This window comes from Chlorocebus sabaeus, chromosome 6 (genome assembly GCF_047675955.1).
Source record: "Chlorocebus sabaeus isolate Y175 chromosome 6, mChlSab1.0.hap1, whole genome shotgun sequence".
Classification (NCBI taxonomy): domain Eukaryota; kingdom Metazoa; phylum Chordata; class Mammalia; order Primates; family Cercopithecidae; genus Chlorocebus; species Chlorocebus sabaeus.
The window spans coordinates 19,666,221-19,691,580 of record NC_132909.1 but is presented as its reverse complement, the minus strand read 5'-3'; the positions used below and the strand labels follow the sequence as shown (position 1 = coordinate 19,691,580).

Here is a 25,360-nt window from a genome sequence, read left to right as displayed (position 1 = left end):
CCTGTAATCCCAGTATTTTGGGAGGCCAAAGCAGTCAGATCCCAAGGTCAGGAGTTAGAGACCAGCCTAGCCAACATGGATAAACCAACATAGTGAAACCCCATCTCTACTAAAAATACAAAAATTAGCCGGGTGCGGTGGCATGTGCCTGTAGTCCCCGCTACTTGGGAGGTTGAGGCAGGAGACTCACTTGAACCCGGAAGGCAGAGGTTGCAGTGAGCCAAGATGGCACCACTGCATTCCAACCTGGGCAGCCTCGCTGACGGAGACTGTCTCAAAAACAACACACACACACACACACACACACAAACTGGCCCGCACAGTGGTTCATGTCTGCAATCCCAACACTTTGGGAAGCCGAGGTGGGCAGATCGCGAGGTCAAGAGATCGAGACCATCCTGGCCAACGTGGTGGAACCCCGTCTCTACTAAAAATACAAAAATTCGCTGGGCGTGGTGGCACACGCCTGTAGTCCCAGCTACTCAGGAGGCTGAGGGAGAATTGCTTGAACCAGGGAGGTGGAGGTTGCAGTAAGCCAAGATGTCACTACTCCAGCCTGGAAACAGAGCAAGACTCCGTTTCAAAAAAAAAAAAAAAAAGGCCACTTTGACTTTTTACTGTGTCCTTGGGCAAGCAACTTCCTGGTTCTACTTTCCTGTTCTACAAAATGAGAAAACCTAAAGGTGACTTCGTCTACAAGCAACTTTTTACTTCTATATGCTCCGTTTACCAGTGCTGTTCCCCAGAACTTTCTGCAGTGACAGAAACGTTCTATGATCCCTGTAGCCTGGTACAGTGGCCTCGTGGTAGCAGCTGAGAACTCACTGTATGTTGCCTCTTATTACACAGCAGTCGTTAACAGACCAAGTCCCTAGATCCCCATAGAGAAAGCTGCCAGCCCAGCACGGTGGCTCACGCCTGTAATCCCACTTTTGGGAGGCCGAGGCGGGCGGATCACCTGAGGTCAGGAATTCAAGATCAGCCTTGCCAACATGGTGAAACCCTGACTCTAATAAAAAAATACAAAAAAATTAGCTGGCCATGGTGGCAGGCACCTGTTTAAGCAATTCTCTGAATCAGCCTCCCAAGTAGCTGGATTACAGTAATCCACCACCACACCCAGCTAATCTTTATATTTCTAATACAGATGGGGTTTTACCACCTTGGCCAGGCTGGTCTCAAACGCCTGACCTTGTAGTGATCCACCAGCTTTGGCCTCTCAGAGGGACTACAGTTGTGAGCCACCCCACTGGGCTGTTTCCTTTGTATTAAAGATCATCGGCTAGGCATGGTAGCTTGTACCTGTAACTTGGATACATTGGGAAGCTGAGGCAGCAGGATTGCCTGAGCTCAGATGACCAGACCTGAGCAACACAGTGAGACCTGTCTACAAAAACAAAAATTCAGCTGGGCGTGGTGGCTCTTGCCTATAATCCCAGCACTTTGGGAGGCCCAGGAAGGTGGATCACTTGAGGTCAGGAGTTTGAGACCAGCCTGACCAAACATAGTGAAACCCATGGATACCTGTAATCCAAACTATTTGGGAGGCTGGGATTGAAAAAATAGACACCCATAAGGATGAGCCATATATCCACCAAGGTCTGCAGCCACCAACGGCCCAAACCACTCCCATCTCAGTTGTGCCTGCACACTGGACTCTACGGGAGGTATAGAGACAGAGACTCCCTGCCTTCTGCCTCCACCCATCCACACCAAGCCCAGTGTGACCACTTCTGGGGAGGGTTAAAATCCAGACTGGCAATAGGTCGAGGATGTTTACTGATTTCTGTCTGGTTAAACATCCGATACCAACACATAAGGCGACGCACAGTTCTTGAAACTTTAAAATCGCTCAAAAACTGTTTATTATACAGGTGAATTTTGATAGTCATGATGGGCTTATCGGTAGGATTTCTGGTAGCGAGCACGGGCACCAGGGCCTCCAAACTTTTTGGACTCGCAGCGACGGGGATCAGCTACCAGCAGGGTCCGGTCATACTGGATGAGGATGTCTTTGATCTCCTTCTTGGAAGCCTCATCCACATCTGGCAAGAAGAGCAGGGACGAAGATTTAGATAATCACAGAGTCCTTGACGTGATCCCCACACACCCACCTACCTCATGGGAAGGACCTATGCTCACTCACATTTCTGGTAATAGGCCACCAGGGCTTTGGAGATGGACTGACGGATAGCTGTGAGGAAGACACACACATAAAGGATACAGGAGTTCTGTGAAGGCCTCCCTCCCAGAGCCACCTCCCCTATGTGCCCAGTTCCTGGGACTCACCATAAATCTGGGCCACGTGACCACCACCCTTCACACGGACACGGATGTCCACACCAGCAAATCGCTCCTTGCCAAGAAGCAGAACTGGCTCCAGCAGCTAAAGGAACAGGGGGGAATGAACAGGGATTTAAGTTACATGCTGGGCAGCTTGGTCATCTCACTGGGCTTCTCCTTGTCTCTGTGGCTTCTGCCACCACTGGCCTCAAAGTACTAGTGGATGGGGGGTCAGGGTGTCACTCCGAGCCCCCCTATAGAGAAAAGTAAAAAAAGCCAGATTATGAGACTGCTGAAGTGGCAAGAAATATAGGCAAGGTAAAGGGAACAAGATCTGGGCTCCCTCCTACTTGTGTACCTCACTGGACCTCAAACACCCTATCTCTAAGACTGGTTCTTAGAAGGCTGAACAGTAAGGAGCATACCAGTGGCTTCTGAAACTCCCAAGGGTGTTGCAAACAGTCGAAAGCCATCCCCTGGACTGTTCAGGTGCCTTTTCTATTTCCCATCTGAGCTCTCTCTGCCTTTTCTTTGAGCCTCACGGATTTCCAGAATTACAATACAACCTGTCCCTGTCCCTAGACCTTTCCCAGCGCCTCTGTCTGGATACTTTCTCTACCTGCTTTCAGTTCACAGGTCTCCTTCCCCAGTTCTGACCACTTTGGATCAGCTTCTGGTATTAGGCCCAGTCCTTCTCCCCAGCTAGGCTGGCAGGTCCATGAAGGTAACACCTGAAGTCATCTGGATTACTGCTATGTCCCCAAACCTCAACAGAGGGTACACATACAAATCCTTCAAATAAAGTGACAGCCAATAATAACATTCAACATCTCTATACAAAGGAATCTCAGAATTTTTATTAAATTCAAGGCCAGGCATGGTGATCACATCTGTAATCCCAGTCCAGGCAGAAGGATCACCTGAGACCAAGGACCAGCCTGGGCAACAAAGTGAGACACCATGTCTACAAAAAAAATTTCTGAAATGAGCCAGGCATGGTGATGTGCCTGTAGTCTTGGCAACCGAGAGCCTGAGGTGGAAGGATCTCCAACTCAGGAATTCAAGGCTGAAGTTCATTAGGATTGTGCTACTGTACTCCAGGGTGAGTGACAGCAAGATACTGTTCTTAAAAAAAGAACCTTATATATTAAAAAAAAATTTTTTTTTAACTGACCCTGCAATGCACATATGCTTCCTTTTAAAAGTAGTAAACTTCAGAAGGGGCAGAAATCAGACTCTGGTTTCTTTCCATTCTGAGCCAAAGAAACTGAGAGTCCCAAACAGGGAACAGAAGAACCCCTTTCACAAGCAAGCATTTAAACAGACCCAAATTCGGCCGCGCGGCTCACCAGGCTGGTCAGGAGTTCTAGACCAGCCTGGCCGACATGGTGAAACCACGTCTCTCCTGAAAATACAAACATTAGCCGGCCGTGGTGGTGTGCGCCTATAGTCCCAGCCACCCGGGAGGCTGAGGCAAGAGAATTGCTTGAACCCGGAGGGTGGAGGTTGCAGCGATCCGAGATCGTGCCACTGCACTCTCCAGCCTGGGCGACAGAGCGAGACTCCCTCTCAAAACAAATAAATAGAAAAAAAAATAAACAGACCCAAATTCAAGCTATTTCAATACTTACTGAGCACTTACAATGTCTAAACGCTGCTTTAGACGCTTGGGGTTTATCAGGATCAAAACACTGATCTTCGTGAAAATAAAGCTATGAAACTGGTGTTCCTCCACCCTTTGGGTCCCCCCGCATCCCAGTTAAATGAACTTCCTAACATTCCAGTTTTCAAAGCAACCCCTTAATCTTCAACACCCCCATCTCAGCTTTTACATCTTCTGAACCTCAAGCCCGGCTCTGTTGCCAAATACCCCACTTTTCTACAACCAATACAACTTCTAAACATCCCGCTGCTGATACCAGCCCCCTCAGCTTTCAAGAGCTACTATTATCTCCAAGAGTCCTCCATCCACTCAACGCCGATGCCCGATGCCAGCACCTTGTATTGTAGCGTGCGCGGCTCAATCATCTCCAGGGGCCGCCCGTTCACCTTGATGAGACCATTGCCGCGTTTGCAGTGCGCCACAGCTGTGGCTGTCTTCTGTGGGATACAAGAGAGTGTGGCCCCGTGAGCTCTGGATCCAGCTCCCATGTTGCCCCCTGTATTCCTGCCCACCGTCCTCTCCCAGACCCTGACCTTCTCCTTCCCCTCCCCTTCCCATCTGGCGTCTAGCTCACCTTGCGTCCGAAGACCTGCACCGACTGCAGCGGGCCCTTGGACGGCATGGCTGCGAGCGAGAACGAGAGAACCTAACCGCGCGGCGCTGCAACCGCAAAAGGGAAGCGCGGGGCCACCCTGGCCGCTTTTCAGGGTCTGCGCAGGCGCCTTGAGCGCTGCATCGCGACGGGAGAAAGCTTTACGGCTTCTGTTGCGGCTAAGGGGCGGGGCGTCTGATCAGCCGCGGGAAGGCCCTTAGGAGCACAGAGCGGGCGTGCCCTGTGAGGCGGAAGTGGCGGGCTCTGTGGGCGGAAGGGGCGGGTCGTGGGAGTGTAGTGTGCGGATTGAAGGGAACGCTTCGTGAATGTGCTTCGCGTCTTCGGTAGTTGTCGATTGCCGCAGCTCTCCTTTGCGTTCTGGCTCTTTAATAATCTCCCTTCGTCCCTTCTTTAAATCTGTTCCCACCCTCCCGCTACCTGTTAGCTTTCTCCCCTCTGGACTCTTCCCCGAATCCCCCGCATCAGAATCTTCCCTCTGGAATCTACTGCAAGAAATCTGGCTGGATTCTCAGATTCAGGACTTCCAGAATCCTGTCCTCCCTAGAATCTCCCTCCTTGGGGATCCTCTCCAGAATCCTTTCCCCCTCAGAGCCCCCTCCCCTCAGAATCTCCTTTTCACCAGAATGTTCTTCCTTTTTCAGTCTCCTCTTCCCAGAATGTTTCCCATCCTTCTCTCAGAAGGCCAACCCCAAATGTTCCTCTTAAGAGCGCTCAACTTAGACCCCCCCTTTCACTGAATCTCCCTCCATTCGGTCCTCGTCCCCTCAGTCACCCTTGCCAGAATCTTCCTTTTGTCAGGACCCAGTACCTCTGGAATCTCCCTCCTCCAGAATCTCCCCTTCCCGGCAAATCCCCCTTTCCCAGAAAATCACCCTTTCCCAGAAAATCCCCCTTTCCCAGAACACCCCGCCCCGCAAATCCACAAAAACTTCTCTCTCAGAGACCTGTCCCTCAAAATCTACCTTTCTCCTGAATTTATTTCCCTTCCGAGACTCCTCTTCCCAGCAACTGCCTTCCCTGGAGTTTTACTCCCCTTAGAATTCCCCTCTCCTCAGAGACCCTCCCCCAATAATTCACCTCTTCTGCGTCCCAACCCTAGAACCCCCCCCTTTTTTTTTTCCAGACAGAGTTTCGCTCTTGTTGCCCAGGGTGGAGTGCAGTGGCGCAATCTTGTCTCACTGCAACCTCCGCCTCCTGGGTTCGAGAGATTCTCCTGCCTTAGCCTCCTGAATAGCTGGAATTACAGGCATCCACCACCACGCCTGGCTAATTTTTGTATTTTTAGTAGAGACGGGGTTTCACCATATTGGCCAGACTGGTCTCGAACTCCTGACCTCAAGTGATCCACTCATCTCAGCCTCTCAGAGTGTTGGGATTACAGGCGTGAGCCACAAGCCACCGCGTCCGGCCGAATCTCTTTTTTTTTTTTTTTTTTTTTTTTGAGATGGAGTCCTGTTTTGTCCCCCAGGCTGGAGTGCAGTGGCATGATCTCTGTTCACTGCAACTTCTGCTTTCCGGGTTAAAGTGATTCTCCTGCCTCAGCCTCTTGAGTAGCTGAGATTACAGGCATGTACCACCACACCTGGCTAATTTTTGTAGTTTTAGTAGAGACGGGGTTTCACCATATTGGCCAGACTGGTCTCGAACTCCTGACCTCAAGTGATCCACTCATCTCAGCTTCCCAGAGTGCTGGGATTACAGGCATGAGCCACCGCGCCCGGCCCCTAGAATCTCTTTCTCCAGAATCTCCCAATCATCTTTTTCCTCTCCCCCAAATCACCCTCCACTTAGGCCTCCTCCCCACAGAATTCTCCATCCCCAGCCCCCAACCCCACCTGAGGAACCCCAGGTTTGGGTTGTCCTCTGGCTGCCAGCAGATGTCCCTGCCTCTCTCCCTATAAAGATTCTCCCCAGCCCAGAGATTCCTCTCTCAGGGCTACAGGGAGCCCACAGTTGCCTCAGTTTCTCTGGCAGTACAGGGTCTGGGATCCGAGGTTCAAAAGGACGTGGTGGCACACCTTGCCAAAGAGGGTGGAGACAGGGAGACACTGGAGGGCAGGTCTGGGGCCAGAGGGAAAATCCAGCCTGGAGTCCAGCTTTAAAAGGGTGAGGCAGGAGAGGGGCTGTGAGGAGGGAGGAAGGAAGTCCCTAGAGTCTGACCCCGAGGGACACAGAGACAGCCCAGAGAAACGTAGGCACACATGGAGAAGGAGAGAAAGATGAAAGGGCCAAGGGAGAAGAGGAAGAGAAAAGGGAGAGACCAGGACAGTCAAGAGATTGACCCCCAAAACAAGCCCAGTGACAGAGTTAGAGGCAGAGAGGCCAACCCTCAGACAAAAGAGATAAAGGCATGAAGTTTCCAAAATACTTGAGACAGAGGCCAGGTGCAGTGACTCACATCTATAATCCCAGGACTTTGGGAGGCCAAGGCGGGAGGATCACTCAAGCCCAGGATTCAAGACCAGACTGGTCAACATGATGAAACCGCGCCTTTACTAAAAATACAAAAATCAGCTGGGCATGGTGGCAGGCACCTGTATCCCAGCTACAAGGGAGGCTGAGGCAGGAGAACCACTTGAACCCGGGAGGTGGAGGTTGCAGTGAGCTGAGATGGCACCACTGCACCCCGGTCTGGGTGACAGAGCAAGACTCTCTCAAAAATTAAATAAATGAAAAAGGAGAGCTGAGACCTCAAATATTCACCTAGACATAGATAAAGGCTAGCACAGGTGTTTTCCAATGAAGACGGAGGCAGACGAGAGGATGCACACACTCTAACTGTACTGTCTTTTTTTTTTTTTTTTTTTCTGCGATAGAGTCTTGCTGTGTCACCCAGGCTAGAGTGCAGTGGTGCAATCTGAGCTCACTGCAACCTCCGCCTCCCTGGTTCAAGCGATTCTCCTGCTTCAGATTCTGGAGTAGCTGAGATTACAGATTCTTCTGCTTCAGCCTCCTGAGTAGCCCAGATTACAGGCCTCTGCTACAACACTTGACTAATAATTTTTCCTTTTTTTTTTTTTTTTTTTTTTGAGACAGAGTCTCGCTCTGTCACCCAGGCTGGAGTGCAGTGGCGCGATCTCGGCTCACTGCAAGCTCTGCCTCCTGGGTTCACGCTATTCTCCTGCCTCAGCCTCCGGAGTAGCTGAGACTACAGGCACCCACCACCACACCCAGCTAATTTTTTGTATTTTTAGTAGAGACGAGTTGCACTGTTTTAGCCAGGATGGTCTTGATCTCCTGACCTCATGATCCACCCACCTCGGCCTCCCAAAGTGCTGGGATTATAAGCGTGAGCCACTGTGCCTGGCCAATTTTTGTTTTTTTGTTGAGATGGAGTCTCGCTCTGTCGCCCAGACTGGAGGGCAGTGGCTTGATCTCAGCTCACTGCACCCTCTGTTTCCTGAGTTCAAGCAATTCTCCTGTGTCAGCCTCCCGAGTAGCTGGGATTACAGGCATGCACCACCATGCCCAGCTAATTTTTGTATTTTTTAGTAGAGACAGGGTTTCACCATGCTGGGCAGGCTGGTCTCGAACTCCTGTCCTCAAGTGATCCACTTGCCTCGGCCTCCCAAAGTGCTGGGATTACAGGTGTGAGTCACTGTGTCTGGCCACTAATTTTTGTATTTTTTAGTAGAGACAGGGTTTCACCATGCTGGGCAGGCTGGTCTTGAACTCCTGACCTCAAGCCCACCTCAGCCTCCCAAGGTTCTGGGATTACAGGTGTGAGCCAAGGCTATCGGCCTAGCCTGCACTGTCTTAAGGGCCTGTTGGGCAGGGGAGTTCAGGTTCTCTAGTCTCTCCAGATTGATCTTCACACTCTTGCTAAGTCTTGTATCGTCCCTGAGCTTGGGAGTCAGGGGGCACTGTGACCTAGGCCCTCCCGACTTTGGGGTCACCATCTTTCCCCAGCCTCTGTGGGCACACTCCCTGAATTATCTGTGGCTTGAGTGGAACAATCTGGATAGGACGGCGGGGGGAGGTGGAGGGGGAGTTCCCCTCACCCACTTCAGTCCTCCAGTCTGCTCCACCTTGCTGTACCTCTGTCTTCCAGAACCCCAGGTCAAGCACCAGAGAATGCCTGAGAGTGAGCAAGGTGCCGGTGTTGCTTCTGTGGATCATCCTCCTGCTTGTACAGCCCTGGGGGGACCTAGGAATGCCCCTCTGCTGGAGGGAGCCTTTTACTTCCTTGCAGCCCTCTGAAGATACTAGTGAGTGGGGAGCGGAGCCAGCAGACAGGGGTGGGCCAATTGATGGGGCGTGGTAGGGGGTGTGTTTGAGGAAGGGTCAGCCTCTTTCCCTCCAAGATCTGATTCTCCTCCTTACCCCTGAATTGTAGGGAAACAAAAATGATGACACCCTCTACACCCCAGATGATCTCCCGGTGAGTATTGTATTTGCTTCTTTCTGCAGTTGGAGGTTTTGAGAGAATTCAGTGGTCTCCATGTGTGAGGGTAGCTGTGTGACCATATGAATATGTTGCAGGGAGGAGGTAGTGGGACTGTCTCCTGACCCAGCCCCTAGTCTCGACAGATATATTTTGGTCACCGCTGTCTCCAACACCTAGAATAGGGAGGCATATAATAACAAATGATGACTACAGCTACGTGTAAATAGTGCTTACTCTGTGCCAGGTATTGGTTTACATGCTTTAAGTATGTTAGCTTATTTACTCTTTGCACCAATCCTATAAGATAGACAGGACCGCCATGTATGGATGTGAACGTTGTACACTGCAAAAGGATCCCACATCTACAAAGACGGTACTGTATTCACAGCCTGGACATTGTAGATTTGCATATTTGTCAGTTTCCAGCAGATGGCAGTAAAGTATCTTGTTCTAACAAAATCAAGCCTTAGAAGGTAGAAGGAACTTAAGGAAGGTCTTTTTCTTTTCTGTTTTTTTTGAGACAGGGTCTTGCTCTGTCCCCCAGGCTGGAGTGCAGTGGCACAATCACAGCTCACTGCAGTCTCGACCTTTTAGGCTCAACCAATCCTCCCACCTCAACCTTGAGAGTAGCTGGGACCACATGTACGTGACACTATGAATGGCTAATTTTTTTTTTTTTTTTTGAGACAGAGTCTTGCTCTGTCACCAAGCTGGAGTGCGGTGGCGCAGTCTCTGCTCACTGCTACCTCTGCGTCCTGGGTTCAAGCGATTCTCCTGCCTCAGCCTCCCAAGTAGCTGGGACTACAGGCATGCGCCACCATGCCCAGCTAATTTTTGTATTTTTAGTAGAGACGGGTTTTCACCATGTTGGTCAGGATGATCTCGATCTCTTGATCTCATGATCCGCCTGCCTCGACCTCCCAAAGTGCTGGGATTACAAGTGTGAGCCACCATGCCTGACCTTTTTTTTTTTTAGATATGGGGTGTCACTATGTTGCCCAGGCTGGTCTGGACACCTGGGCTCAAGTGATCCTCCTGCCTTGGCCTCTCAAAGAGCTGGGATTACAGGCAGGAGCCACTGTGCCCAGCTAAGTGTCTTTTTCTAACTTGCACATAAGTACAGTATGGGATAGTGTCAGCCCTTAAGGTTGGGATTATCCAGAGCCCTATTTACCAATGAGGAAACTGAGGGCCAGAGAAGTGAAGGGGTTTGTTCCAGGCCACAGATAAGAAATCTTGGGAGTGGGGACTTGGACTTATGCCCTTACCCATAGATACCAGGTCACTTTGTCCCCACTGTGTGTCCTGCTGAGACTCTAGGCTGCTTCAGGTTGGAGCTGTCTGTGATTGGGTTTGAGGAGGGACCATCTGTGGGAACTGCTGTGTTGCAGCTACAGTACCTGCTGGATCCTCTGGGGTCCCAGCTGTGGGTGGCCAGCAAGGGCCGTTGCCGGCCCTGTGAAGGACATCCCCAGAGACCTGTCACCCTCTTGCTGGCCAAACTCCTGGAGTTACTACAGGGAGCTTGTGCTCAGCACCCTACAGCCTGAGCCTTGGAGGACATGGGCTCCCAGGTGCACCCAGAGAGGCTGGGTAAAGAGAGGGAGGGAATAGTCTTCAGCTCCAACTCCCAAACCCTAAGCCTTTTCTTCCCTCTAGGCCAGAGGACCCTACCTGGAGCCCTATGAGCCAAGGGGAAGAGGTAAGGAGGAGGAAAGTAAGGTAAGATCTAAGGTCTCTGAGCTCTTGGGCAGGGAGTTGGCTAAATTGCCCCACCTGCCCCTATTCTCACTGTCCTTTAGATACTCCCTCTTCTCTCTTCTTCCAGGAAGGGACAGAGAAGTGCACAGGTGTTCTCTAACCTCATCCCTATCCCTTGAGGACAGGGAGGGTCCTGTGGCTCACATCCCTACATCCCTGGCTACAGATAATTACCACTTGAAGAACTTTGCTTTTTTTTTTTTTTCTTTTTGAGGCAGAGTCTTTTTTTTTTTTTTTTTTTGAGACGGAGTCTCGCTCTGTCGCCCAGGCTGGAGTGCAATGGCGCAATCTCGGCTCACTGCAAGCTCCGCCTCCCGGGTTCACGCCATTCTCCTGTTGAGGCAGAGTCTTACTCTGTTGTCCAGGCTACAGTGCAGTGGCGTGGTCCTAAGTAACTGGGATTACTGGCGTGCGCCACTACACCTGGCTAATTTTTGTATTTTTAGTAGAGATGGGGTTTCACAATGTTGGTCAGTCTGGTCTTGAACGCCTGACCTTGTGATCTGCCCGCCTCAGCCTCCCAAAGTGCTGGGATTATAGATGTGAGCCACCGCGCCCAGACCACCACTTGGAAAACTTTCAAGTAATACTGATGGCCAGACCCTAGCCCAGATAATTTGATAACTGGTCTCTGGTGAAGCCCGAGCATCTATATTATTATTGTTATTTAGAGACAGGGTTTCACTATGCTGCACAGGCTGGACTCCGCATCTGTCCATATATTTTTTTGAGACAGGGTCACACTCTGTCGCCCAGGCTGGAGTGCAGTGGCATGATCAAAACTCATTGCAGGCTTGATCTCTCAGGCTCAAGTGACTCTCCCACCTCAACTCCCCAAGTAGCTAGGGCTATAGGTGCATGCCACCATACTCAGCTAATTTTTGTATTTTTTTGTAGAGATGGGGTTACCCTTTATTGCCCAGGCTAATTATTTTTTTTTGAGGCGGAGTCTCGCTCTGTCTGTTGCCCAGGCTGGAGTGCAGCGGCCCTATCTTGGCTCACTGCAAGCTCCGCCTCCCGGGTTCACACCATTCTCCTGCCTCAGCCTCCCAAGTAGCTGGGACTACAGGCGCCCGCCAACACGCCCGGCTAATTTTTTGTATTTTTAGTAGAGACGGGGTTTCACCGTATTAACCAGGATGGTCTCTATCTCCTGATCTCATGATCCGCCGTCTTGGCCTCCCAAAGTGCTGGGATTACAGGCGTGAGCCATCATGCCCAGCCACCCCAAGCTAATGTTGAACTCCTGGGCTCAAGTGATCCTCCCCCCTCAGCCTCCCAAAGTGCTGGCATTATAGCCACCACACCGGCCCTTTTTTTTTTTTTTTTTTTTTTTTTTTTAGACAGAATCTCCTCTGTTACCCGGGCTGGAGTGCACTGGCTACGGACTGGATGGCCACATTTCCATCACCCCAAAGCATTCCTTATCTCCCTTCCCAGTCAATTTCCATCTCCCTCTCCAGCCCCAGACATCCACTAATCTGCATTGTCTGCATTGGTTTTGCTTGCTCTGGAGTTTCATATGAATGGAATCATGCTGGACATCTCCTTTCACTCAGCTTCTTTTTAGTAGAGATGGGGTTTCACGATGTTGGCCAGGCTGGTCTCGAACTCCTGACTTTGTGATCCACCCGCCTTGGCCTCTCAAAGTGCTGGGATTACTGGCGGGAGCCACCGCTCCTGGCCCTAATTTTTGTATGTTTCCAGTTTAGGGCTAATTATGCAACTCTTTCTTTCTAAAATCTTCTGAAGTATTGTGATGTGCTACCAGAGTTGAGTTCAGAACCGTGGAGCCACCAAGGAAGAAACTTCCATGGGGGGGAAATGACTGTACCCTCTCTTTTCTGCAGGGAATGCCTTTCTGCAGCAGTGTCAGCAGTGATTTTATTGTAGAATCCTATTTTCTTTTCCTTTTTTTTTTTTTTTTTTTTTTTTTTTGAGACGGAGTCTCGCTCTGTCACCCGGGCTGGAGTGCAGTGGCCAGATCTCAGCTCACTGCAAGCTCCGCCTCCCGGGTTCATGCCATTCTCCTGCCTCAGCCTCCCGAGTAGCTGGGACTACAGGCGCCCACCACCTCGCCCGGCTAGTTTTTGTATTTTTTAGTAGAGACGGGTTTTCACCGTGTTAGCCAGGATGGTCTCGATCTCCTGACCTCATGATCCGCCCGTCTCGGCCTCCCAAAGTGCTGGGATTACAGGCTTGAGCCACCGTGCCCGGCCCCTATTTTCTTTTCTTCTTTTTTTTTTTTTTTTTTAATTTTTTTGAGATGGAGTCTTGCTCTGTTGCCCAGGCTGGAGCCATCTTTGTTCACAGAAACCTCCACCTACCCGGTTCAAGAGATTCTCCTGCCTAAGCCTCCTGAGTAGCTGGGATTACAGGTGTGTGCCACCACAGCACCTGGCTACTATTTGTATTTTTTTAGTAGAGACAGGGTTTTACCATGTTGGCCAGGCTGGTCTTGAACTCCTGACCTCAGGTGATCTGCCTGCCTTGGTCTCCCAAAGTGCTGGGATTACAGGCGTGAGCCACCGCACCTGGCCGAGGATCCTATTTTCAAGAACTGCTATTTAAAAGAACCAAGCTTAAGGAAGAGGAAACACCTTTCTATAGAGTGCTCAGCCCCTCCCTAATCTATCTGGGACTCAATTTGGTTTTGCTGGATTGGGGTGTGTGTGCTTTTGGGGAGAAACACGCACCTGCAGGTATATTCACTGCCTGCTTCCATCATAACTGCACCCCAATCCCCAGTAACTAAGTAGGTATATATTAAGCTTAGGTAAATTGAATCCAGGTGTGTCATACTTATGTGAGAAATTTTACCAGTATGTCCTGAGGCTTCTAATTTTTTTTTTTTTTTTTTTTTGAGACAGAGTCTTGCTTTGTCACCCAGGCTGGAGTGCAGTGGCACGGTCTCGGCTCACTATAACCTCCACCTCCCTGGTTCAAGCAATTCCCCTGCCTCAGCCTCCCGAGTAGTTAGAATTACAGGCGCATGCCACCACGCACGGCTAACTTTTTTGTATTTTTAGTAGAGACGGAGTTTCACCATGTTGGCCAGACTGGTTTTGAACTCCTGACCTCAGGCAATCCGCCCGCCTCGGCCTCCCAACATGCTGAGATTACAGGCATGAGCCACCGCGCCCGACATAGGCTTCTGATTTTTAAAATTTCCCCTATCAGGTTAATTTTTTAATATTTGTTTAAATTTTTAGAGACAGGGTCTCTATCACCCAGTCTGGAGTGCAGTGGTGCAGTCATAGCTCACTGAAGCCTCAACCTGGGTTCAAGTGATCCTCCTACCTTAGCCTTTGGAGTAGCAGGGACCACAGGTACAAGCCACCACACCACATTAAAAAAAAAACCCACATAAAAATTGGATACATGGGGTCTCAATTTGTTGCCCAGGCTGGTCTCAAATTCCTGGCTTCACGTGATCCTCCCGCCTCAGCCTCCCAAAGCGCTGGGATTACAGGCGAACGTTCATTTTTCATCTCTCCATTACACCAGTCCACTCTGCCACCACTCGTCAGCTGTCATTACTAATAGATAAATTAGGCTTTAAATGAACTTAGGAAGCCTGGAGAGAGAAATAGGGGCTTGGGCCGGGCGCGGCATGTCACACCTGTGATCTCAGCACTTTGGAAGGACTTGGCCAGAGGATGGCTTTTGAGTTTAAGTTTGAGGAGTCTGAGAACAGGCCGGGCAACAGCCCGACTCTACAAAAAAAAAAAAAGAAAGGAAAGAAAAAAAAGAGGCCGGGCGCGGTGGCTCAAGCCTGTAATCCCAGCACTTTGGGAGGCCGAGACGGGTGGATCACGAGGTCAGGAGATCGAGACCATCCTGGCTAACATGGTGAAACCCCGTCTCTACTAAAAAAATACAAAAAACTAGCCGGGCGCCGTGGCGGGCGCCTGTAGTCCCAGCTACTCGGGAGGCTGAGGCAGGAGAATGGCGTGAACCCGGGAGGCGGAGCTTGCAGTGAGCTGAGATCCGGCCACAGCACTCCAACCTGGGCGACAGAGCGAGACTCCGTCTCAAAAAAAAAAAAAAAAGAAAAAAGAAAAAAAAGAAAAACAAGGGCTTTCACGGTCACTCAGACCTGGCGAGGAGGCTTGGGTCTGACGCTTTCCACTGAGTTTATTTTTCTGAGCTTCAGCGTTCTCTCCAACATGGGGATACGTATCTCCTGGGGATGCTTTAGAGGGCCTAGGAGATAAAGCCTGGTTTCTTTAATAGTTTGCTATTCGCTGATTCCCGGCCTCCTCGCGGCTTGGCCTACAACGCTAGTGTTCTGGACTAACGAAAGAACGGCTCACTCAATTCAAACACGAGTCCCAGCCTGGAAAAGGCCGAGTCGGCGGTTAAAAAAAACCTTTCCCCTCCCGACCCTCCGCAGATGTCGCCGCCTCACTCCGCCTAGGCTAGCCCTGCCTCTCTCAAGATGGCGACCTGGAAGTGCGTCGCCCGTGCCAGCCCCGGAAATCTCGTGTTAGGCGAGGCCAAGGGATAGGTTCTCGCGAGAGGTCCCGTCAGCCCCAGCCGGGCGTCGTGCAAGCAGCAGCTGGTACCGAAGGCGGAGGTGGAGCCCGAGCGGTAAGTGCGTGTGCAGAGGTGGCAGTTCCGGGGGCCGCCGGAGGCCGAGGAGGTGTAGAGGACAGATTTGGAAACTGGGGAGGTCTAACATGTGGCGTAGGAGGGGGTCCGCACTCCAGTTGGCGATTGCCAAAACAAGCCTGCTGGAAGCGCGCTAAAGGGTTTTCTTCTCCCAGGGAACCAGCGGGGAAACTGAGGCTCGGGGTGGCGAGCAGGACTGTGGGACGCGCTGAGGCTGCTGTCTTTCCCAGCAGCAGCGGAAGATGTCGGACAGCGAGGACAGCAACTTTTCCGAGGAGGAGGACAGCGAGCGCAGCAGTGACGGCGAGGAGGCCGAGGTCTGTGGCTGCGGCGCCGGGGGAGACATTGCACCTGGGGGCAGGACTCCGGGTAGAAAACCTACTATGGGAGGCTCGAGGGGTTCACAGCGGACTCTGGCTTCTGGGAACTCCCAGATTATCGCAAGAGATAGAGAATTAGGCAAGTCGAAGACAAGCAAGGGGACAGGTTCTGGAGGCCAGAAATGTGTTAGGTCCAGTGAGATAACAGGTGATGTTTTTAAAGTTTACTCTGTGTGCATATAGTAAGCACTTAGCATTAGTTGTTTTTTTTTTTTGGTTACGTCTAGTCATTCCAGAAATTTATTTGTAGTGCCCACTACGTACCAGGCGCTATTCTTTGTCTTTGGGGTACACCAGTAAACAAAGCAGATTTTAAAAATGTCTGCCTTCGGGAATGTAAATAAATATAGCCAAGGAATGAACTACATAGTAAGCTAGAAGGTACTCTGGAGAAAAAGAGAACAGAAAAGGGGAATGGAGAGTCCTAGTTGCACTTGCAATAGGGTCATCAGCATGACTTGTTGGAGGTGAGGGAGTGAGTTGTGGTTAGCTGGAAGTGGAGTATTCCAGTGAGGGGGACCAGCAGGTACAAAGATGGAAGTGTGTCTGCCCTGTTCAAGGATTAACGAGGATTTGAGAGGCCAAGCTGGGAGGTTCACTTGAGCCCAGAAGTTCGAGGGCAATCTGGGCAACATAGTGGGGCCCTGTCTCTACAAAAATATTAAAAATTTAGCTGAGGCCGGTCTTGGTGGCTCACACCTGTAATCTCAGCACTTTGGGAGGCCAAGGCAGTGGATCACATGAGGTCAGGAGTTCAAGACCAGCCTGGCCAACATGGTGAAACCGTGTCTCTACTAAAAATACAAAAAATTAGCTGGGCTTGCTGCCGCCCACCTGTAATCCCAGCTACTCAGGAGGCTGAAGCTGAGAATCGCTTGAACCAGGGAGATGGAGATTGTGGTGAGCTGAGATCGCACCACTGCACTGCCGCCTGGGCGACAGAGCAAGACTCTGTCTTACAAAAATATTAGCTGAGCTTGGTGGCACGCTCCTGTAGTCCCAGTTACTTGGGAGGCCAAGGTGGGAAGATCGCTTGAGCCATAAGGTGAAGGTGCAGTGAGCTGTGATAGTACCACTGCACTGCAGCCTGGGTGACAGAGTGAGACTTTGTCTCCCCACCACCGCCTAAAATAAGGGGGTCCAGTTTGGTTGGATCAGAGTGAGTGCAACAAAGAATTTATGGGAGCCAGGTCATATAGGACCTTGAAAGCTGTGGTAAGGAATTTGGTTTTAACTGAGTAAAATGAAACCTCGAAAAAGTTTGAGCACGTGGAAGATGTGATCTAATATTTTGAAAGGATCACTCTGGCTTTGGGTCTCTTGAGTACCTCTGTTCCGGGAACCAAAAAACCAACATTTCCTGGGGCATTTCTGATTTCAAATGTTCTTTTATTTGCCATTATCCTTTTTTTTTTTTTTTTTTTTTTTTTTTGAGACAGCATCTCAATAGGTTGGCACAGGCTGGAGTGCATTGTCATGATCTCGGCCCACTGCAACCTCAGCCTCCCGAGTAGCTGGGATTACAGGCATCCACCACCACATCAGGCTAATTTTTGTATTTTTAGTAGAAATGAGGTTTCGCTGTGTTGGCCAGGCTGGTTTTGAACTCCTGACCTCAGGTGATGCACCCTCCTTGGCCTCCCAGAGTGCTAGATTACAGGCGTGAGCCACTGCACCAAGCCCAGTATCCTCCTTTTAAACTTATTTTTATTTTATTCGTTTGTTGAACAAATCAGTGTTTCCATCTACTACTGTGTTCCACTTACTTCCCAGATGTCTGGTAGGAAATCTTTACTTTTTTGGAGTTGACATTTAGTAGGCAGCAATCATAAACTAGTGAACAGGTGACAGGGTGATTATAGATTTCTTGTTTGATGCACAGAAACTTCAATTGGCTTTTTAAATTAGTTGCCAATGCTTGTGAGGGAGATTTAACATAAAGATTAAGATTTCTTGCTTTTTCTGGGAAAGTGGAAGGAGCTGGCACCCTGGGACCCAGGGTTGTTCTGCAGAACAGCCGTTTGCTTGATGAGTGGCTGTCCTACTTACAGCTGGGAATTTTCTCCAGTTCCCAGGATATGTTAGTTGCCATTTATCATCTTGCTTGCCTTGTGGCAGAGTGAAGAAAAGGAAGAGATTTCACGTGGCTGTGTTCTGGAAATCGTTTGGTAGATGGAGAGTGCCATGTGTTTTGGGTGACTTGTCCCATTCATTTCTGTTGCCTGCTTATCCTATGTGGACATTTGATTGCCAGTCTCTGTTGTGCCCTTTGGGGAGGTGCCTGGTAGTGAATAGTTGGAGAAATTGGGATGCTGTGGTAGGGGAGGGATGAGTGGGAGAGTGACAGGGAGGGCCTTTTCTCTAAGCTGTAGCACTGGATTCTTGGTCTCTGATTCATGGCTTGGAGACACTGCTTGTTGGTTAAAGTCTGGTGGAAATGAGACCGAGATCCCCAGTTCCATTTCCTGTCTGGGACATTCTCGTTTGCGCTGTACTAGTCTCACTTCCCCAGCACTACACCATACTTGACCCCTCCCTGCTGGCTCCTCTTCAGTTACCAGGTGAGGCAGGAGGGCAGTGTGAGGCCTGTCCCCACCACCAAGGACAGGATTGGATGACCTTTTCAGACAGCCAGATGGTGACATGGTCCTTGCAGGACAGGGTTCTGTGGCTAGACAGGTAGGGATGGATGGCAAATAATGAGCTACTTTTGAGGGGAGCTGCTGGTTCACCCATCACAGCTACAGTAACCTGTTCATTTATTTCAACAAATGTTCCTTGACTTGTCATGTTGGGGTCATAGCCTCCCTTACGGAGATGTCAGTCTCAGGGCAGAGAGAGTTTTATAGATACACAGTTACTGCAGGGGATGTTGAGGACAGTAAGAGCACATCCAAGCCCTGAGGTGATGCAGAGAGTGGCGGGGACTCTCTCCACTGGGAGGGAGGAGCCAGGTTTGGAAAGAGGCTTCTCTGGGACCTGGCAGAGGGGGACTGATGACAAGGTTCCTAGAAATCAGCCTGTGGTCCTGTCATAGTTTGGGTTGTTAAAACGCGCTTCATTGTGGGCTAGTCAAGATTATGTGTTAAGCAAATATTTCTGAAGTCTTCTGTGCTTGGCCCTGGGCTGGGTGATGTTGGGGGACCCAGCGGTGCCTGAGATGAACTGGGCCCTACTATTGGGAGGCTCATGGTGGTCAGGGCTGTGATGGAGGGAGCACAGAGAATTGTGAGCTTAGAGGATGTGCCTGACTCTGCTCGGGGGGAGAGGGGGAGGGGATGGCTGCCTGCAGGAGGAAGGTTGGTTTTTTTTTTTTTTTGAGACGGTGTCTTGCTCTGTCACCCAGGCTGGAGTGCAGTGGCGTGATCTCGGCTCACTGCAGCCTCTACCTCATGGTTATGCAATTCTCCTCTCTCAGCTTCCTGAGTAGCTGGGATTACGGGGGTACGCCACCACACCTGGCCAATTTTTATATTTTTGGTAGAGATGGAGTTTCACCATGTTGGCCAAGCTGGTCTTGGAACTCCTGACCTCAAGTGATTGCCCGCCTCAGCTTCCCAAAGTGCTGGGATTACAGGCATGAGCCATCTTGCTCAGCCCTTTTTTTTTTTTTTTTTTTTTTTTTTTTTTTTGAGACAGGGTCTCACTTTGCACCCATGCTGGGGTGCAGTGGTATGATCTCGACTCACTGCAGCCTCAACCTCCTGAGGAACAAGCAATCCTCCTAGTTCAGCCTCCCAGTGAGCTGGGACAACAAGAATCTGCCACCATGCCTGGTTAAGTTTTGTATTTTTGGTAGAGACAGGGCTTTGTCAGATTGTCCAGGCTGGTCTCAAACTGCTGGGCTCAAGTGATCCTTCTATCTTGGCCTCGCAAAGTGTTGGGATTACAGGTGTGAGCCTCCATGCCCAGCTAGGGAGGGAATATTTTAGTTGAAGTATTAATGGGGGGGGCACACTTTTTTTTTTTTTTATAGATGAAGTCTCATTCTGTCTCCCACGCTGGAGTGTAGTGGCACAGTCTCAGCTCACTGCAACCTCTGCCTTCCGGGTTTAAGTGATTCTCCTGCCGCAGCCTCCTGAGTAGCTGGGATTACAGGCACGTGCCACTGCACCCAGCCTCAGAGGAGACTTTTTATACAAAGAACCAACATGGATGATGGCCAGCACTGAGAGAGCATGGTCCAAGTAGTTGAGTGCAGCTGAGGCCTGGTGATGGGGAGGCAGTCCTGAAGGGTGGGAAATGGGGAGAGGCAGCAGGCAGAGCATGTGCTTCTAGTCCAGGCTGGCTGAAGCTGGGCAGGGGACCAAACGGTCAGGTTCATGTTGTTGTTGGTGGTGGTGGTGGTGTTTTTGAGATGCAGTCTTGCTCTGTCGCCCAGGCTGGAGTGCAGTGGCGCGATCTCGGCTCACTGCAAGCTCCGCCTCCTGGGTTCACGCCATTCTTCTGCTTCGGCCTCCCAAGTAGCTGGGACTACAGGAGCCCGCCACCATGCCCGGCTAATTTTTTGTATTTTTAGTAGAGACGGGTTTCATCGTGTTAGCCAGGTTGGTCTCAATCTCCTGACCTCGTGATCCGCCCGCCTCGGCCTCCCAAAGTGCTGGGATTACAGGCTTGAGCCACCGTGCCTGGCAGGTTCATGTTTTAGATCACAGTTTTCCAAGACTGTACTGTATATTCTAGGTTAGGGATGATGAGAGGTGCTTTTAGGTGGAATAAAGACAAGACCTTAAGCTACATTTAATCATTTAGTGAGAATATTTCCTTTTCAGTTGTGTGTCTTGTCTTGATTGGGTCATGAGAAAATTTCATTTTAGTGCTTCTGGGTCTTGAACGCCTCTGGGTGGGAGAATAGGCCTCAGGCTTAGAGCTTAGAGCCTGCAGCAGGCAGCAGTATCTTGCTGGGTCTTAATAACATTGTTTTGCTTTTATCTTTATAGTTACCTTGTGTTTATGACAAACCTTCAAAAAGTTTTAAAATTTGAAACATTGCATAACGTAGAAATGTTAAGAACGTGAATGGATTTGAAGAAAATACACATTGCATGTTATCCAAAATGCTTGGGACAAGAAGTGTTTCAGATTTTGGACTTTTTTTTTTTTTTTTTTTTTTTGGTAATATTTACACTGGAGCATTCCCTAATCTGAAAATCCAGAATGCTCCAGTGAACATTTACTTTGAACATGACCTTTTTTTTTTTTTTGACACAGAGTCTCACTGTGTCACCCAGGTTGGAGTGCAGTGGTGTGATCTTGGCTCACTGCAACCTGTGCCTCCCAGATTCAAACAGTTCTCCTGCCTTAGCCTCCCAAGTAGTTGGGACTACAGATGCGCCACCATGCCCGGCTACTTTTTTTTTTATTATTATTTTTAGTAGAGATGGGGCTTCACTACGTTAGCCAGGCTGATCTTGAACTCCTGACCTCAAGTGAGCTTCGTGAGCCACTGCATGCGGCCTGAGCATGACCTTTGAGCATTATGTCAGTGCTGAAAAAGTTTCAGATTTTGAAGCCTCTCAGATTTCAGTTTTTTTGTTTGTTTTTTTGGCAGCGTCTCAGTCCATTGGCCAGGCTGGAGTGCAGTGGCACAATCTCGGCTCAGTGCAACTTTCACCTCCCAGTTTCAAGTGATTCTCCTGCCTTAGCCTCCTGAGTAGCTGGGATTACAGGTGCCCACTGCCACGCAGGGCTAGCTTTTGTATTTTTAGTAGAGACGGGGTTTCACCATGTTGACTAAGCTGGTCCTGAACTCCTGATGTCAGGTGATCCACCCACCTCAGCCTCCTAAAGTGCTGGGATGACAGGCGTGAGCCACTGTGCCTGACCAGATTTCAGATTTTTGGATTAGAAATATTCAACCTGGCTGGGCGCGGTAGCTTACTCCCGAAATCCCAGCACTTTGGGAGGCTGAGGCGGGCAGATCACGAGGTCAGCAGATCGAGACCATACTGGCTAACATGATGGAGCCCTGTCTCTACTGAAAAATACAACAAAAATTAGCCGGTCCTGGTGGTGTGTTCCTGTCGTCCCAGCTACTGGGGAGGCTGAGGCAGGAGAATGGCATGAACCCTGGAGGTGGAGATTGTAGTGAGACGAGATCGCGCCACTGCACTCCAGCCAGGGCAACAGAGCGAGACTCCGTCACAAAAAAAAAAAAAGAAATGCTCAGCCGGGCACGGTGGCTCAAGCCTGTAATCCCAGCACTTTGGGAGGCTGAGACGGGCGGATCACAAGGTCAGGAGATCGAGACCATCCTGCCTAACAGTGAAATCCCATCTCTACTAAAAAATACAGAAAACTAGCCGGGTGAGGTGGCGGGCGCCTGTAGTCCCAGCTACTCGGGAGGCTGAGGCAGGAGAATGGCGTAAACCTGGGAGGCAGAGCTTGCAGTGAGCTGCGATCCAGCCACTGCACTCCAGCCTGGGCGACAGAGCGAGACTCCGTCTCAAAAAAAAAAAAAAAAAGAAATGCTCAACCTGTATTAGGTAAATGGATTGTAGTAATGACATGGAAGAAGTTGTGAAGTTAATGAGTTAAAGATTGAAGTTTGGTATGCATCCATTAATGTTGTTGCTGGTATGGAAAGAGGGATTAGAGGCCAGGAGAGTAGGGAGGAGGCTGGGGTAAGGATCCAGGTGTTAGAGGGCAGTGTCGTGGCTTAGGCTCAGATGTTATGGGGCTGGGGGGAAAGGATGGGTTGGAGAAATGATGTTCACAGGCAGAAAGGATGAGGATTTGGTGCCTGTCGGTAATTGGAGGAGGCCAGCACAGGTCTAGGGGAAGACGTTGAGGTCAGTTTGGGACACAGTGGGTATGAAAGGGCTCAGAGGACATCTGGGGGAGGCATCCAGGATGCTGCTGGTGCATGGAGGTCTTGAATTCTGGAAAAAAGTGGGAGTCTAGAGACAGATGAGGGTGTCGTCTGTAGAGACAGGAACTGGGGTCATGGAAGGTAAAATGTCCTGGGAGAGAGTGCATGGAGGGAGAACAAAGTGGCCCTGGAGTGAGCCCTGGTAATTGATGTCAGACTTGAAGGGGTTAATAGTAAGAGGAGCTTGAAGAGGAGCCGTTGGAGTTTTGAGAAAAACCAGGAGAGCATGGTACAGCAGAAGCCAAGAGAGGAACATTTCTCCAGGGAGGGCATGGTTGGAGTGCCAGACGCTGCTGGGATGGTAGGGAATACAGAATGGCCGCAGAATTAGCAACAGGGCTGGCCAGTGATCTTGGTGAGCAGTGTGGACTAGAAACAGAGATGGGAGTCACTGTCACAGAGATGTCCCCCACCACCAAGGGAGAGGACAAGTTGGCCTTGGGGAGTTGTCGAATGGGAAGAGATGGGCTGGTTGCTGTGGCTAACACCTGTTATCCCAGCACTTTGGGAGGCAGAGGCGAGTGGATCACCTGAGGTCAGGAGTTCAGGACCAGCCTGGCCAACATGGTGAAGCCCTGTCTCTACTAAAAAAATACAAAAATTAGCCAGATGTGGTGGCGCATGCCTGTAATCCCAGCTACGCAGGAGGCTGAGGCAGGAGGATTGCTTGAACCCAGGAGGTGGAGGTTGCAGTGAGCTGAGATTGTGCCAGGGCACTCTAGCCTGGGAGACAGAGTGGGCCTCCATCTCAAAAAAAAAAAAAGAAAGGAAAAGAAATGAGGCCCAAGGACCAAGCTTCATCGAGCTATTATAGTTAAAGACCCGCTGGAAAGTGAGCAAGAAATCTAGTGCAGGGAGAAGCCCAGGTCAACTCCCAGGATTGGTTGAGTGGCTGGGGAGATGGCAGTGCTGTCGCTGAGATAGAATGGTAACCAGAAAGCAGGCTAGAGTGAAAGGGGTGTATGCAGAGCAAAGGGGGCTGTGATTGGCCAGGCCGTTCTGAGGTCAGATTTAGGGTGGGGAACTTGGTTTTCGGATTTTGGGGTAGTAGAATTCTGGTGCTACAACCCTGCCTGACACCTGTAGGTAGAGGAAGAACGGCGGAGTGCAGCGGGCAGTGAGAAGGAAGAAGAGCCTGAGGAAGAAGAAGAGGAGGAAGAGGAGGAGGAATATGATGAGGAAGAGGAGGAAGAAGATGATGACCGGCCCCCCAAGAAACCCCGCCATGGAGGCTTCATTCTGGACGAGGCTGGTATGTCACAGTGCTGGGCCAGTGCTGAGCAGAGGCTGAGCTTCCACTTTTAGTTCCATTTCTTTTTTTTGAGACAGAGTTTTGCTCTTGTCACTCAGGCTGGAGTCCAATGGTGCGATCTCGGGTCACTGCAACCTCCACCTCCCAGGTTCAAGCGAGTCTCCTGCCTCGGCCTCTCAAGTAGCTGGGATTATAGGCATGTGCCTTCACACCCAGCTAATTTTTTGTAGTTTTTGTAGAGACGGGGTTTCACCATGTTAGCCAGGATGGTCTGGATATCCTGACCTTGTGATCCACCCGCCTCAGCCTCCCAGAGTGCTGGGATTACAGGCGTGAGCCACCGCGCCCGGCCATATATCCGTATATATTTTTTGAGACAGAGTCTCGCTCTTGTCGCCCAGGCTGGAGTGCAGTGGTGCGATCTTGGTTAACTGCAACCTCCGCCCCCTGGGTTCAAGCGATTCTCCTGCCTCAGCCTCCTGAGTACCTGGGATTACAGGCGGCTGCCACCATGCCCAGATAATTTTTGTGCTTTTAGTAGAGACGGGATTTCACCACGTTGGCTAGGCTCGTCTTGAACCAAAAAACAAAACAAAAAAACACACACAATCACAGTATCATTATGATGTTTTTTTCTTTTGAGATGGAGTCTCACTCTGTGATCTCAGCTCACTGCAACTTCTGCCTCCTGGGTTTAAGCGATTCTCCTTCCTCTGCCTCCTGAGTAGTTGGGATTACAGGTGTGTGCTACCACGCCTGGCTAATTTTTGTATTTTTAGTAGAGGCAGGGTTTCACCATGTCGGTCAGACTGGTCTGAACTCATGACCTTGTGATCTGCCTGCCTCGGCCTCCCAAAGTTCTGGGATTACAGGCGTGAGCCACTGCACCTGGCACCATTATGATCTTTTAAAATCTGACAGTGGTTTGTACTTGTCATGGAAAGCTCAAATGACTTGAAATTAGGTAACCTGAACAGGTAGTCTGACAGATTTGGGGCCCTTCTAGCGTGGCTCCACTGTTTTCTCCATGTAGCCCTGGACAGTGTCCTGTGTGTCACTGAGTCTCCTCCTCTCTCAGTGCAAGGGGGAAATAGTTCTTTCTGTTACAGCAGGGATATGGCAAGGATTTGGGGGACCATGCATATAAAGCTTGTTAAGTTGACCGGGCGCGGTGGCTCAAGCCTGTAATCCCAGCACTTTGGGAGGCCGAGACGGGCGGATCACGAGGTCAGGAGATCGAGACCATCCTGGCTAACACGGTGAAACCCCGTCTCTACTAAAAATACAAAAAACTAGCCGGGCGTAGTGGCGGGCGCCTGTAGTCCCAGCTATTCAGGAGGCTGAGGCAGGAGAATGGCGTAAACCTGGGAGGCGGAGCTTGCAGTGAGCTGAGATCCAGCCACTGCACTCCACCCTGGGCGACAGAGCAAGACTCAGTCTCAAAAAAAAAAAAAAAAAAAAGCTCGTTAAATTGATGGCGACCTAGAATGTAATGCCTAACCTAGGAAAAGCCCTCAGAAAACAGGGTTGTTATTT

The 25,360-nt window shown here is 50.3% G+C and overlaps 2 protein-coding genes and 1 pseudogene across 5 annotated transcripts in view; 2 read left to right on the top strand and 1 right to left on the bottom strand.

The window, feature by feature from the left end:
• Nucleotides 1-1,847: 1,847 nt before the first annotated feature.
• On the bottom strand, nt 1,848-4,724 carry RPS16 (ribosomal protein S16). Its single transcript, XM_007996782.3, has 5 exons — nt 4,521-4,724; nt 4,282-4,383; nt 2,290-2,386; nt 2,147-2,194; nt 1,848-2,045 (listed from the first exon to the last, which is right to left on the bottom strand). The coding sequence occupies exons 1-5, from the start codon at nt 4,566-4,568 to the stop codon at nt 1,900-1,902; spliced, it is 441 nt and encodes a 146-aa protein (XP_007994973.1). The 5' UTR covers nt 4,569-4,724; the 3' UTR covers nt 1,848-1,899.
• LOC103235501 (uncharacterized) lies at nt 4,567-10,496 on the top strand (annotated as a pseudogene).
• Nucleotides 10,497-15,174: 4,678 nt separating this feature from the next.
• Nucleotides 15,175-25,360, top strand: part of SUPT5H (SPT5 homolog, DSIF elongation factor subunit) — a 34,701-nt gene continuing 24,515 nt past the window's right edge. For 2 of the 4 annotated variants that reach the window (XM_007996784.3, XM_007996783.3), the window contains exons 1-3: nt 15,175-15,300; nt 15,477-15,638; nt 23,659-23,824. In XM_007996784.3, coding sequence (XP_007994975.1) covers nt 15,564-15,638; nt 23,659-23,824 — 241 coding nt within the window. In that variant the 5' untranslated portion in view covers nt 15,175-15,300; nt 15,477-15,563. The remainder of the gene's footprint in view (nt 15,301-15,476; nt 15,639-23,658; nt 23,825-25,360) is intronic. The other 2 variants (XM_037991666.2, XM_007996785.3) reach the window with 2 other exon arrangements.

What these genes read in the sequence shown, in the direction of transcription:
- RPS16 (XM_007996782.3), bottom strand. Translation starts at nt 4,568, where the DNA reads ATGCCGTCCAAGGGCCCGCTGCAGTCGGTGCAGGTCTTCGGACGCAAG. An exon ending in TGCAGGTCTTCGGACGCAAG is followed by an intron (nt 4,384 to 4,520) that starts GTGAGCTAGACG and finishes TGTATCCCACAG; the next exon opens with AAGACAGCCACAGCTGTGGC. An exon ending in CGCGCACGCTACAATACAAG is followed by an intron (nt 2,387 to 4,281) that starts GTGCTGGCATCG and finishes CTGTTCCTTTAG; the next exon opens with CTGCTGGAGCCAGTTCTGCT.